Source organism: Vigna radiata, chromosome 10 (genome assembly GCF_000741045.1).
Source record: "Vigna radiata var. radiata cultivar VC1973A chromosome 10, Vradiata_ver6, whole genome shotgun sequence".
NCBI lineage: Eukaryota > Viridiplantae > Streptophyta > Magnoliopsida > Fabales > Fabaceae > Vigna > Vigna radiata.
Genome location: NC_028360.1, coordinates 4302141 through 4317409, shown reverse-complemented (window position 1 = coordinate 4317409; position 15269 = coordinate 4302141). Strand labels below are relative to the sequence as shown.

Sequence of the window (15269 nt, the reverse complement as noted above, 5' to 3'; positions counted from 1 at the left end):
AAAAATATAATAAGTTATTATTCATAATATTATCTATANTAAAGATATTTTATAATATATTGAAAATACGTACTTGTAATTGATAAAAGATTATTTTAACAGAAAGTTTCCCATTAAGATATATTTTTTATTTTTATTTACTTCAATTCCTCATTTGCAATTGATATTTTTTTCTGACAAATGCGAAAATTACTACGTGAAGTGTTTTGGATTCCACCCGCAAATTCGACTGTTACTTCCAAGGTTCTCATTTCCGTCTTCTGCAATTAGGGCGACGTGGTTCGCCCTAATCCCTCAGGGTACCTTTTTTTTCTTCTCTCCTACATTCTCAATTTCCCTTTGCAATTTCTTCTACTATTACTACACGTAGCTGCCACCAGTAGAAATTTGACAATTAGTAAGGGATATTTTTCGTGACCTCTTCCCGCCGTGAATTCATTCTCTCAAGTTCTAAACCCTCTCACTTCTTGCCCTAAACCCTTACCGCATCTTCCTCCAAACGGCGACGTCTTGCCTCAAACCCTCTCAGTTTCATCCTCTCCAAACCGTGGTCGAACCATCTCCAAACTCCTTACCGCTTGCCCTCGGCATCGTCCTCGCGGTCCTCCCCTGACAGCCTCTTTCCCCTCCCCCGACGGTCATATAATCTTGTACACCTGGTGGCCTTGTCATCCTCACTGTCGGTTCATCGCCGCCCTTGCCCGCCGCAAATCGACCTGTTTGGTATGTTGCCATGCCTTTTCGTTTTCCTTGCTTTGTGTCCATGATTTATCTTTTTCTGTTTTTCGAGTCCCATCGTCGAATTTTAATTTGCGTTACTGTGTATAAGATGTTCCTTTGGGTTTGTATGAAGATTTTGATATTTGATTTTATGGAACGAGTAGTGTCCATACGAAGTTTGTACACCACGAAAATATCCAGTTTGTGTATATGTTCTCTTTTTGATATTGATTGTTTATGTTTGGTATATTCTATAGAAGTTTCGTACTTTATTGGATTAGAATAAATGTTTTGATTATTGTTGAGCAGAGAATCCAGTAGTGCTGTCGGTCTAACTGTGATTTAGATACTTAATTGGTTATGGTTTAGTCTCATCCTAATAAACGGTTAGACCACTCGGAATGAATTAAAACTAAGTTAAATTGATTTAACAACAAACTGATAATAAGATCATTAGTTGACAACTTCCATATTTAATTAGTTTATATACTTATGCTGTTTTGCATGAATTTTATCCTCTTTTTGCTTTGATAAAATTGGTTCAAGTGGTTGAAACTGAACTAGAAGTCAAGCATTTCAAGATCTCTATTTTGCCTTTAAGAACATTGTTTTTGGTGCAGCGAATTCGATAAAATGGAGAACCTTTTTGATTAGAGTCTTTTAGTTCAAAATACACCAAAGCATATATTTTATTTTTTTAATTATCTATATGCATATATCATAGTTCTTTTGACCGCAATATTTCTGCCATAACCCTGGTTTCCGTTATAATTTCATAAAGGAATTTTAGGTCTCTGATATTTTCTGTTATCTGATATCCATAAAACTGGTTCTTAGAACCCAAACTTATTCTTTGTATACCAATAGAATTCCTTATTCTTGTTATGTCTCATGGGTTTCTATCTTCACCCCCATGTCTCCCACTCCTCCAAACCACAATATTCCACCCCTCAATCCCACTCTCTTTCAGCCTAAATTTTTCAAGTGGGCTGTACACAATCACATTTGCACACAATAATTGTGCAGCTTGCTCTGGTTCCATTGTAGTGATGTTCCTTTCAAAATAATGATTAAAATTGGACATTCCCAATTCATGAGTACAGTACCTGAGAATAATTTGCTATCAAGTTGTAATCTTGCATCAGTAATTTAGAAAAGAATATTAGGTCCTATGGGGATATGATTAATATGTAGTTTTTTTGCAGATTTAAACTGATGTATGTTACGTAAGTGTCTACAAAACTTGCAATCTCTATTATTTTTTATTGATGTACTATAGATAATTAAATTTGCAAACAGGTCCACTATTGATTTTTATCATATTAATTGTTATTTTATATCTAATGAATTTAAATCTGAAAATTAGGTGGGTACATAAAGGAATCATATACTTACAACTGGTATTTGCTATTTAGATATTGATTGGTGGTTGATTATTTAGTGCAATGTTTTTATGAAGTTTTAATCTTTTTTTGCCACAGCAGAAAAAAGGGTTTGTTTGGATATGGGTGGTGACGAGCATATGAACGAGGAGCTAGAGCTGAGGGATTCACTTGATAAGGAGAAGAAATTGGAAGATGGTTTGAAGTTGAATGTGGTCACTGAGGAAGTGAGGGGAGGAGTGCTTGCTGAGAATGGTTATCTCTCTCTTGAAGATGGGAGTCCCAAGAGAAGCACTGAGATTGTTGGAACATGTATCCTTGTATCAAATTCTGTATTCAATGTTTGTTTCTAATTATTTGCCCCTTTTCAGGTTTTTTTGGTTTGCTGCTTGTGAGGGCAAAGGTATATTTTAATGTCCAGGAGACACGTGATGTTGTTCGTGTGAACCTTGCCTAACTTTGTATGGAAGGAAGCACACTACATTTTTTTCATTCTTTGTTGAATGAATATGAGGAGTTAACATGGGAAGATTTGAAAAGAGATACGTTGGAGAGATATGGAGGAGGGGGGAAGGAAGTGTTTATTATCAATTGGCTTCTCTGAAGCAAATAGGAAGTGTGGAGGATTATATTAGAAGTTTTGAATATTTGATTGCCCAGGTACCACGAATGCATGACGAACAATTCTTTACGTACTTTACTGAGTGATTGAAGGATGAAATCCGTGCAAGAATGTGAAGTTTACATGTTGCAAATTCTCTCTCCAAGGGATGCATGATGAATGTGGCTCGTGCCATTGATGTGGAGATGTTAGAGAGAAAGAGTGAGGTGAGTCACGTGGGGATGGTAGAACCTAATTGGGAAACTAACCCGTCTTTAGTGTGTTGGGTAAAATTGGCCCAAAACAGAATGGGGGCAATTGGGGAGGAAATGGACTAGGCCCAAGTGGAAAAAAAGGTTGGGTGAGAAAAGTAAAACTGGACCTATAGATAGAGGAGCCCATCATCTCTCCTATCAGGATCTCTTAGACCAAAAGCAAAAGGGTTTGTGTTATAAGTGTAGTGGGTTGGTTGGTCCCCTTCATTAGTGCCTGGTTAAGTAGCTTCGAGTCATCATGGTTGATGAGGAAATCCAAGTCGAATGTGACGAGGGAGATGAGGAAAACAACAACCATGAAGAGGAATACGAGGTTGTAGCTCTATGCACGACATTAAATCTATGTACAATTGCGAACGACAATGATGATCAACTAAGATAAATGAAGTTGTGTGGAATGATTGGGGAGATTCCTATGTTGTTCTTGATAGACAATGGGGCTACACATTCTAGTTGAATGTGATGACGGAGATGAGGAAAACAACAACGATGAAGAGGAATACGAGGTTGTAGCTCCATGCACGATGTTAACTGTACAATTGTGAGCGACAATGATGATCAACCAAGAACAATGAAGTTGCATGGAATGATTGAAGAGATTCCTATGTTGTTCTTGATAGATAGTGGGGCTACCCATAACTTTATTTCTAGAAGACTTGTAGAAGCATTGGGTTGGAAATGGGACATGACAAAACATCAAGAATTTAATGGGAGATGGCACAGTAAAAAACTCAAGGTGTTTGTCGAGGCATTAAGGTGAGGTTTGATGAGGGTGAATTTGAAATTGATGCTTTTCTCTTTGACTTAGAGGATATGGATATGATATTAGGAGTGTCGTGGTTGACGTGTTGGGAGAAACCACTATTGATTGGAAAAAACAAATTATTAAAGTACAGACCAATTAAGGTGAAAGGTTGCTGAGAGGGGTTCCTCATGGGTATTCCTTGGTAATGTCAGTACGTGGTCTGTTGGAAGATCAAGGAAAAATGAAGAATGATGGGTTGAGCCCAGAGTATAGGAGCATCGTGGATAACATGTTGCAACATTTTAATGATGTGTTTGAAGAACCGAAAGGGCTGTCACCTGTACACATGATCAATCTCAAACTAGGACAGGAACCTATTAATGTGAGGCCATACCATTATGCTTACAATAAGAAGAATGAAATTGAGAAATAAATGCAAGAGTTGATGGAGGGGTGGCTATGTGAGGCACAACTAGAGTGCTTATTCCAATCCTATAATTTTGGTGTAAAAGAAAAACAAGTAACGTATGTGTGTTGATTATACAGCACCGAATAAAGCCATTATTCTTGATAAATTTCCCATATCCATTGTAGAGGAATTGTTGGATGAGTTGCATGGTGTCAAGTTTTTCTCTAAACTGAATCTCCGTTTGGGTTATCATCAAGTTAGGATGAGGGATGAAGATATACCAAAAATTGCATTCGGGTTATCTGGAATTAAAAGCATTGGTCTACAACCATGGCCTTTGTGAAATATCTTTGGCAATTGCGTAATTCCCCTGATTGAAAAGAAATGGACTAAATGGCTTTAGTAAGCATAATAAAGCAGCCAGAAGGGAAAACGCTTGACTGTTTTACAGTCCCTTAAGAATTTTTTTGAGCTAAGTGTCAAGATATGCTATACCCCTGTTGTTTCGGACATTTCTTGTGTGCATAAGCTCTATAGACAGTATATTTTCTTTCTAGATATTGTACATGATATGTTTATATCTGACTGATAAATATTATAGATCAGTTTTACATCCAGTTGTAATGCAATCCCTAATATAGTGTTTCCTTAATAAGATATGCTATAGCTGTATCAGGTGTTAAAAGGGCCCGGATTAATGTTGATGAACATCAACCGTCAGTTCATTTTACGTATACTTCCCTAACAAGGTTTGTGCAAGTTGGTCAGAAAAATCATGAACACCTCTGGTACATTATTTGTGTGCCCAAAGTGAAAACTAGTTTTATTTGTTAATTTTTGCTATTAAAACTTAAAATGTCCCAATCATGCAGCTTGGTTTCATTGATTGAAGTTTTGACTGGTGTTTTAACAATGGTTCAGGGGTAGTAGACAGAAGCTTCAGGAACTTTTACGACAATGGTCAGAATGGCATGCCAAACATGCTATGTCATCCAATGTAAGCCCTATTATCTTCATCATCATGATTATTATTATTATTGTTGTTGTTGTTGTTATTACTATTACTATTATTATCATCATTATTATTATTTTGATTATCCATAGTGAAATAAGATTTTCCTTAATGATAAATAAATGAGTAAATAGATGGTAGAGGATAAAGTATCATGAAAAGAAAAAATAAAAGATTAACAAAAATTTAAAGTTAAGGATGTGAAATGAAGTTGGAGTCTATCTGCTCAATTATCATTGTGTAGATGTAATCCAAATAATGACTGATGATTGTCTAAGATCTCCATACGCAAATCCACTAATTTTTCACTTAAAAATGATGAAGTTGATTTAGATTCTGGTGTTTCCAATTTGAAACCAAGTCTTTGAAGTTTATTTGAGGATTAGACAATAGTTTTGGCATTTTGAGGGGTTATGTGTGAATCTTTGTCTTTCGATATAAAAGCCCTTTTTAAAATTATTTTTGCCTAATAAATCTTTACCTTTTGATGATGGATTACAACATATGGGGTGGAACAATGTGTTAGACTTGTTAGAATAGGCATTAAATATATTTAGGAAGTAGTTGTATTCAGAAAAGGCTATATGTAGTACCTATGACCCGTACATAGGGCCCCTAAATGTCATCCGTAATAATCAGACATAGGGCCCCTAAAATGTTGTGGAGCACCAAGTGTTAAGAGATCTTGGCACATGCCCTACAATGCACGTCTGATGGGAACTAAAAATAGGTTTGAGTTAGGTGTAAATAGTGAATTTAATGACACTACAAAGTTGAGCATCAATCTTAAACCATAACCTGATTGTATAAGCTCAAGTGGGAATAGTTAGACTCATTCATATATACTCTAAATTTGCCTTATCTTTACTCTATGTGAGACTTCTAATAATATTGTATCAAATGCCCTATAGACACCATAGGTGATGTAATGACCATCTGACAGAAGGAATCTTACACATTTGGTCTATTACCAAGGAAACTGGTGGAATTGTGCTATTAACAAATGCAGTTATTTATTTATTTATTTTTCTTTTATAGTTTTCTAAAGAATGATAAAGCTGGCATTGTCTTTCTGTTCAGGATGAAAGCGAAGTATTGGAATCTGGTGAGGAGACATTTTTTCCTGCTCTCCATGTTGGCCTTGAAAAGACATCTGCTGTGGTGAGTTTCCCTAGTCTGTTACGAGAATCTGTTAAACTTCAGTGTGTGAAACTTTCACTTTCACTTCTAGGAAACTTTTCTAAAGTAGTTTCAAGGGTTAGCATTGCTGGAACTATTCTTCGTTTCTTTAATTTCTGTCGTTCTTGTAATCTGGTCAGTCCGGGAATACAGGTTTTAGTTTTGGTTCTCAAACGCAATCATGTGCATTAGAGATAGGCTTACAACAGTTATTGCCGTATGAAGTCTGCATTGACTGCGTTTTGTAATAATTGCCTTATCCTTTACATTTTTTCTTCAAGTGTTATATTTGCTACATCCTTTTTTATCTTAAATATTATGTCATTCATGCTGTTTTTCCTTATGAGTGCTTTAGCTGTTGCATTGTTTACTAGACTAGGAGGGTCATGGTTGTGGTTGTGATTGTGGAAACCTGTCTGAGTCATAGCTATTCCCTTTGTCATTATAATTATAGGAATAATGGGCATATGTTGTATTAGCTATTATGTACAAGAAAACTACTAGAAACACACTAACAGTTTAGTTGAAATTCATTGGAAATCAGTTTTTGTGGGTCCCTCTAATTTAATGATTCCCTATCCCACTCATGTTTTTGTAGTTTTCAATAATTTTACTCATAATAGTGTGGTATTAATTCTTCTCTAGGTGTACTTTTTATCTTTCAACATGAAAAGGGAAATAATATTGTAATACAAGATGTTATTCTTTTCCATTTCTTTAACAGTCATTCTGGATGGAGAACCAAACAAGAAATGATAAAAATACGGATTTCATGCCTTTAGCTGACCATTCTGTGCCTCTATATGACCGGGGATATACTTTGGGATTGACTTCAACTGATGGTTCAAGTAATGTGGATGGGTATGTACTGTTGCTTTATATTATCTAAAGATGAATCTATTGGTCCACTCAGTTTAAAATTTGTAGATAGTTCTTGTGATCATACGATGTTTGAAATATAGTATTGTTGAAATGTGATGTTTTATTTTCTTGTTTGTAAACCCAACTTAGAGTTAGGGTTTAAGCAAGTGCTTTACGTCTTCTTTGTATCCTATAAATACATCAATAAAAGGCTAACAATGTAAGTTGAATACACTGTAGTTTTCCCATCTCATTTATCTAAGTACTATTATGGGGATGTGGTAGGTTGGGTCAGGACAGGTGTGGAATTGTTTACAAGAGGAGGGATAAGAAGAATAACTGATTATGACAGTTACAACCTTCTGTAGATATTTCTTTTCTCTATATGTAAGTGATTATTATAAATAGTGACGGGGTTGGGAGGAAAAAGGTCGTTTGGTGTATTCTAGGAAAACAGGAGTTGGTGGAGAGTGAGGACCTCTCGGAAGTCCCTCAAGTGTTGTTGTTCTTCTTGTTTCTACCAATGGTAGAAACAATGTCGTTTCTAATAAAGATTTACCAAGTACTGTCTTGGTGTTTTTCTGTAATACTAGTTGTACCTATCATGATATAGGATTAGTGGAAGTATTTATCTAATTTGGCCCGACATGGGCTTGACCTAATTCGGCCTGATGTGGGTCTTACCTAATTTGGCCTGATGTGGACCTACCTTGATTTGGCCTAACTTGTCTTGACTTTGATCAGGGCCAACTCAAATCAAATAGGCCTGAGTCAATTTATTCTGAAGTTGATTGGTGCTGATTTGGTTATAGGTGGACACACAATGACTCAACCTAAACTAGGCATGAGCTTACTCAACCCGACATAGAGCCAAGCAAACTTAACTTGACCTTGACCTAGCTTAACTTGGCCTAACATGGGTTTGACTTGATTGACTACTACTTGATTCCTAACATGGGTGTAGCTTGATCAACTTGACATGGTTCTGGCCTACTTTAACTTGACTTGGGCCGAGCCTGACTTGACTTGATCCTACCTTGGGTCTTGTTCAACCTAAGCTTTCATAACTTGGACTGATCTAGATCCACCTTGATTTTTGATAGGTTTCTTGGTAAGAAATCTATTCAAACTCCTCACTCACACACGCTACACCAGAGATAAAAGAATAGGAAACTAAATACTTCTATTATTACTCTAATTTGTACACTTGAAATCTCCAAGGGAGCAATTCCCCCTCCACAGGATAAATGTGTCCTGTCTATACAATGAATTCACAAAAGCTAACTCTTACAAGAGTAATCCAGCCCTTTATAGGAGATCCCGTTTCCGTCAACTAACTGTTATTACAGTTATGCCCTATTTACTTTCCTAACCTCCTCATTCCCTCTTCTTCTCTCATAGACTCTCCATATCCTTTCATTATCCACTGCCTCTTGTCCAACCTTGTCCTCAAGGTTGAAGTCTAGAAATTGCTCTTATATGGTCAATACATCTTCCCGCATTGCCCCTCCTTTCCTCTTTCTTGCCATTCAATTAAAACTTGTGGCACCACCCTCTCTTGTTGTTTCTGTCTTCTATTCAAAATTCTGAGGGGCCAGAATGTTGGTCCATATGCCTGCATTTCTTCTGGCAAATCCTTCTTAATGTTCTTGGTTCCCACTGCCAATTTCAATTGAGAGACATGGAACATCGGATGTATTCTCGCTGCCAGAACCAAAGCCATGAGCTCCTTCTCATAAATGGACTTACTCAGTGAGCCTTTTGACATGGCTTTTCTAAAATAAGCATGGGGTCTTTTATTCCAGGTGAGAATCGCTCCTACACCTCTACCTGAAGCGTCGCACTCAATATGGAACTATTGAGTGAAGTCAAGCAAGGCTAACACTGGGGCCCTAGTGATAGCTTCCTTCAATTTTTCCTTAGCCTCACTTGCTTGAGATGACCAAGCAAACTGTCCCTTCTTCAAGAGGTCTGTCAAGGGTATAGCTATTTTCACATAGTCCTTTATGAATCTTCTATAGTAACCAATGAGACCCAAAAATTCCCTCAACGCTTTAATGGTCTTAGGTTTTGGCATTCTAACACTGCCACCACCTTCTCCTTGTTCATCTCCACCCCATCTCTGAAATCAGATGTCCTAGATATTTGATCTGCATCTTTCCAAAATCACATTTCTTCCTATTAGCACTGATGCCCAGCACATGACCAATATGTCCCTTATGTTCCCCCACGATCTGATGTAGATCAAGATATCATCAAAATACACAAGCACAAATCTCCTCAAGTATGGCTTCAACATTGTATTCATCATACATTGAAATGTAGCTAGTACATAGGTGAGGCCGAAAGGCATGACTAAAATCTCATAGTGGTCTTGATGCGTTTTAAAAGTTGTTTTCTGTATATCTTCCTTCCCCATACTTATTTGATGATACCCGACCTTCAAATCCACCTTTGAGAAGTATCTCACACCCATTAATTCATCCAACAACTCCTTTATAACAGGAATAGGGAATTTGTCCAGTATGGTGGCTCGATTTAGTGCTCTGTAATCTATGCATAAACGCCAATTACCATCTTTCTTCTTGACCACTATCATTGGATTGGAATAAGGCTAGTACTAGGTCGTATTATCCCTGTCTTCAACATCTGAACTACCTGATTCTCTATCTCCTCTTTCATCAGATGGGGATACTTGTACGGCCGGACGTTCACTGGGTCAACTCCCTCCTTCAGGGGTATCTTGTGTACCATGCTGTGAGCAGGAGGTAGGTCCCTAGGTTCCTTGAAAACCTCTTCAAACTTTGCTAGTACATGCTCCAATTCCTCTCTGGTTTCATGTCAGCTACTGATCCGCCTCTTCCCTTTCGTCTTTCTTTGTCTATCCTAGACTTCATACTAATGTAACAACCTTTATCTCTTTCATTTTCAACAAGGCTTCTGGCGTTACTACCTTCCTTACCAGTGTTGGATTGCCTTTAATCATCATTGTCTCCTTCTAAATCCCATTGTCAACTCGCCCTAATTGATGGTAACCTCCCCAATTTAGCCAGCCAAGCTATACCCATTATAAGGTCTACCCCTCCAGTTCAAACAGGTAAAATTGTTCTATGATTTTTGTCTTATCTATCTTCACTAAAACCTCCTTACAGCAACCCTGGCGACGGTCCTCGTTCCTCCTTAATACCTTCCCCAAGTTTGATTACACTTGATTGTCGTCCCATCGGTCATTCTTGTATTTCGATGAGCCTACTTCCATGGTGGCCAGCAAATCTTTCGGGTTATGAGGGTAGATTTGATTCCTGATTACGCCTTGTAGTCTCGCGTAAAAATACCCCAGAAGTTGGTCCTCCGTTACCTCTTTCTTATGTGCCACCAACATCTCGAATTCCTCAATATACTCCACCACCCCTCTCTACTTTATCGTCTCCAGCCTTTAGAACACAGTTCCCCTGTCCTTGCCTCCAAATCTTCTCTCTAGATCCTCCTTCAATTCTTCCCGAGAGGGATTCTTGGCTTTGGCTTTCCAAAATTGAAACCAATAACTGGTGCTCCCCTCCATGCAAATATAGGCCAGCCAATTTTGAAGAACTTTTCCGCCCTTGAAACCCAACCCAGCAGGTCGATTCCTTCGAATGTAGGTAACTCAACCCTCTTCACCCAACTGGGTTGTAATTCGCTTATCCATTTCTTCCTTGAACACTCCTTCCTCCCCCTTCTGATTTCGTTTACAAAAACCTGACTCCCCTTTGAGTTTCGATCAAGATTCTGTGTTCGCCCTCCTAGAACTCACGTGAGTTCATTGAGTTCTTGACATAGTCCCATCGTTTCTGCCTTTAACCCTTCCATCCTTGTCTTTGTCACCTCCATTCTTCCTTCCATCCTGTTCTCCATCTCCTCCATTTTCCCTTCCAAGACACCATCTTTCGCTCCACTCTTCCCTTTAAAGCGTTCAATTTTCCCTCCATTTTGCTCCCCCCTCTAAGTAATCTGGCAGGTCAAACCAATTGATAGGTTTCTTGAGAAGAAATCTATCTAAACTCCTCACTTACACGCGCTACACCCGAGATAAAAGAATAGGAAACTGAATACTTCTATTATTACTCCAATCTGTACACTGAAAACCTCCAAGGGAACAATTCCCCCTCCACAAGATAAATGTGTCCTGTCTATACAATGAATTCACATAAACTAACACTTACAAGAGTAACCCCGCCCTTTATAGGAGATCCCTTTTCCCGCGGACTAACTGTTATTACACTTACGCCCGATTTACTTTCCTATTCTCCTTCTTTCGTAGACTCTCCATATCCTATCAATTTTGTAATCCAAAAAGTTATCTAATTGAAATTCAATAAATGAATTGGATTTAAAATCTAAATACATGGATTTGGATTTGAGATAAATCTATTGAAATAGACTTGAAGGAATATGGATTTGCCTACCTGCCATCTTGAGGTAACATTTGTTTTGTATGCATGTTGTGTTTTGGTGGTTGGTTATTAATTCAGGGTGAAATGTTCATTTGCTTATTTGAGTGTGCTGTTCAATTGTGCCTCTGCTATTTATATTTCAAAATTAAATGTACTACTAGTTTCTGTCAGTGACGTAAGCTTTTGCTTTTATAAATGTTCTAGTGGTTTAGAGATTATTGATGATCCTGCTCGGTGTTTCAATTGTGGTTCTTATAACCACTCATTGAGAGAGTGTCAGAGGCCTCGAGACAACACTGCTGTCAATAATGCTCGCAAACAACACAAGTCCCGACGGAATCAGAATTCTTCCTCCCGGAATCCAACTCGTTATTATCAGAATTCTCCTGCTGGAAAGTATGATGGTTTGAGGCCAGGTGTTCTGGATGATGCAACACGTCAACTTTTGGGCTTGGGGGTAAGTTTTGAAAATGCTGTTTTGATGTTTTTATTAATATACATTTCCAACGGTATGATGTTTTGATGTTATTATATGTCCTTATACCTGAAATAAGTTTTATCGGAAATGTTGGATTAAATTCAACTAATGAAGGATATTATAAGTAAAAAAAGGCAACAAGGCCGTCTAATCTTCAGCATATTAGACAGCCAATACCTTAAACAGCAAATAAATTGTTGTCACGAACACAACCTGCCGATGTCATGGAAAAGTTTAGAAGCAAATGTGGATCCTTCAAGAAACAATTGTTATCCCCGAGCTAAATGCTGCAGATTGTTAACCTAAGAAGTGGCACGATGACATAAGTGGGCTGTATGTAGTTTGAAGATTGCAAGCCTTTGACACTAACGCTGGAGTATAAGAAAGCTATACATTATAGGGATTTTTTAGATGAGTCAGAATTGTCAGTCTGCCTTTACGAAATGTATTAATACTAAGATTGTGTTATGCAGGAGCTTGATCCACCTCCATGGCTTAACAGAATGCGAGAAATAGGATACCCACCTGGATATCTTGGTAAAAAGCATTTCTTTTTCATCTCAATTTCTTGTTTTCTTCCTCAATACTCTGCATTTGATCCACCCAAATGATCATTGTGTGTTCTAATGGTGTATATGTGTCGAATTTAAGTTTAAATTTAATGCTACAAGCATAAGTTACTTGATAGGTTTGAGAATTCTGCTGAGGTTGTTCACCAGCCTAATGAACTAGTTCTGTTATTTTCAATTGTTTATTTTAATCACTTTCTGTTGCTATTTACTGTACTGAATATCCTTTTTTCCTTATCATCTTGCCTGAGTTGGTGTATTAAATTAACTTTATAATCTTTATTTAAATTTAGATGTGGACAGTGAGGATCAGCCTTCAGGCATTATGATATACACCGACAGGGAGATTGCGGATCAGGAGGATGGGGAAATTATGGAAGTTGAATCTGATTCTTCAAAACCAAAGCGGAGAATGACTGTTAAATTTCCAGGAATAAATGCTCCCATTCCAGATAATGCTGATTTGAGATTATGGGGCTCTGGGAATGAACCCTCGAGTTCAGATATTTCAAGAAACCTGTTAGCACCGCACAGATCGAATTATAGTTCTGATTATGGTAGCCGAGGACATCATCGGGAGAATAGATTGGGTGGGGATCTTACTGATGATGGTCCACCAGGGGACCCAGGTCATAGTTCATCCAAGTTTAGTTTTCATCCTAGGTTTAGTGGCCATGAGGGTACAAGAAGTCCTTCATCGTCAAGATTCCAATCTGACTGGAGTAGGAGTCCTTTACATGATGAAGAACCCCCAAGGCCTTTTTCTTTCCATTCTCTTCATTATTCTCCTTCAGAGAGAGATTCTGGTAGACCATGGAACTCGAGCTATGAAAGCGTATATGACAGGGACCGGGATCTTTCTTTTCGATTTATGGACAGGCCAGACGAACGCCACCATCGCAGTTGGTGGTGATGATGACATTAATAGGATCTCACCACATTTCTGTTATTCAGACGCTTACATTATTTTTACCTCGCCCCATTAGGAACTACTGTTATGGAAAGTTGGCAGAGTTAATTATTTTTCTGCTATAGCTGTATTTGTACTCTCCTGTGTTATTTAGTAAATGTATACTTTTTTATTTAATATATTATGATCTATGTAGTTATATTTATAATTCTAGTTATAATGACAAGTCAAATTATATTATATATTACGGTGTGGAAATTAATACTTATATAATATATGTAAATGTGGTTAAATATTTTAGATACAAGATAAAATGGTTTGTTAATTATAATTTAAAAAAACTATTTTATTTTAAAAGATTTTAAGGAATAAGATTTGATGAATAATTATTTAATTAGACAAAAATATAATTATTAGATATGGTTAGATAATGATTAATATTATCATTGATTAGCCGTCACTTTCTTTTATTTTCTTACCTCTTTTACTATATTAATTGTTCATTCATGCTTAATTATCTATTGTTAGTGCATTTTTTGTTAATTAGGTTTTATTGGACTTGTAATTTGGATTTTAATTAATTTGAATTCATTTAGTTTAATTTTTGTTTATTAACTATTTTTGTGAAGCATTTTTATTTAAGCATTATTTTTCTTGGGTTGAAGAGAGGAGTGTCACATATTGTGTCATATCATCTCTTTTCCATGTCATCTGTTCTTTGTCAACTACCTATTAGGATTAGTTTCTTTTAGGGTTAATTATGTTTTTCGTTTCTTAAGTATCACATAATTTTGGACGGTGTTAACTTTTGTTAGATGTGACAAACATTTTCTTCTTCTTTTAAAAAAAATGTTTTAAGGTTAAGCACATGTGTGATCGTTCGCGTCGTCTTTGTGCTAAAAACTTGTTTCCTTTTCTTTTAAAAATTACAAAAAAATATGTTCTAAGGTTAAGCACACGTGTGACCGTTCACGTCGTCCCTGTACTAAAAAACCTTTTCCTTTCCTTATACAAAAAATCTTCAAAAAACAAAACAAAAAAACAAAAACAATCATATTTTCAAACAAACAAGCAATTTTTACTCTAGAATCACATAACCCTGATTTCTCATTTTGAGAATATGCAGGAGCAAAGTCAATCCTTGTCGGACACAAAAAAAAAAAAATTCTTGTTTCTTTAGAATTTTATTTTTGGGGATAATTAAACATTTCTAAAACCACATCAAATTCGCGTATTTAATCAAAGGTACCGCTTTAGGGCAGGCGTTATAAGTTGCTAACACCTTCCCTACACGTAACTGACTCCCGAAACCTAAATCTAGTTTTCATAGACTAAGCCTTATCCATTTTATGGTTTTTCTATAGTTTTCCAAAATAAACTATAATGGCGACTCCAAAACTCTTTTCTAAACTCGTTTCCTTTTTGGATCGTCGTCCCATCGCGATGCCAATTGTGGTAATGTCGAATAAATTCAATTACATCCTATAATTTTAAAAAAGATATAAATATAAATTATATTATTTTTTTCAAAACATTTTGAAAAATCTCACTATTTCCCCACGCATACTCTCGCTCTATCCAGCACCAACATCATATGTAACATTATTTGTTTTTGTATAAAAAAATCATCGCAAATGGAAACCACAACCACAACATTCTAGGGTGAGGTAACCGAAAACAATATAAGATAATACA

At 36.7% G+C, this 15269-nt stretch overlaps 1 protein-coding gene across 5 annotated transcripts; it reads left to right on the top strand.

The window, feature by feature from the left end:
- Positions 1–204: 204 nt before the first annotated feature.
- LOC106775991 lies at positions 205–13753 on the top strand. Of its 5 annotated transcripts, none has more exons than XM_022787003.1 (10): positions 205–723; positions 1926–1946; positions 2205–2414; positions 4800–4920; positions 5054–5129; positions 6225–6305; positions 7048–7184; positions 11822–12074; positions 12569–12632; positions 12958–13753. In XM_022787003.1, the coding sequence occupies exons 2-10, from the start codon at positions 1940–1942 to the stop codon at positions 13575–13577; spliced, it is 1569 nt and encodes a 522-aa protein (XP_022642724.1). In that variant the 5' UTR covers positions 205–723; positions 1926–1939; the 3' UTR covers positions 13578–13753. The 5 variants fall into 5 exon arrangements, with proteins under 5 accessions (XP_022642724.1, XP_022642723.1, XP_022642725.1 ...); XM_022787002.1 differs by having other exon boundaries at positions 2202–2414; XM_022787006.1 differs by having other exon boundaries at positions 207–723; positions 2202–2414; positions 4800–4881.
- Positions 13754–15269: the final 1516 nt, after the last annotated feature.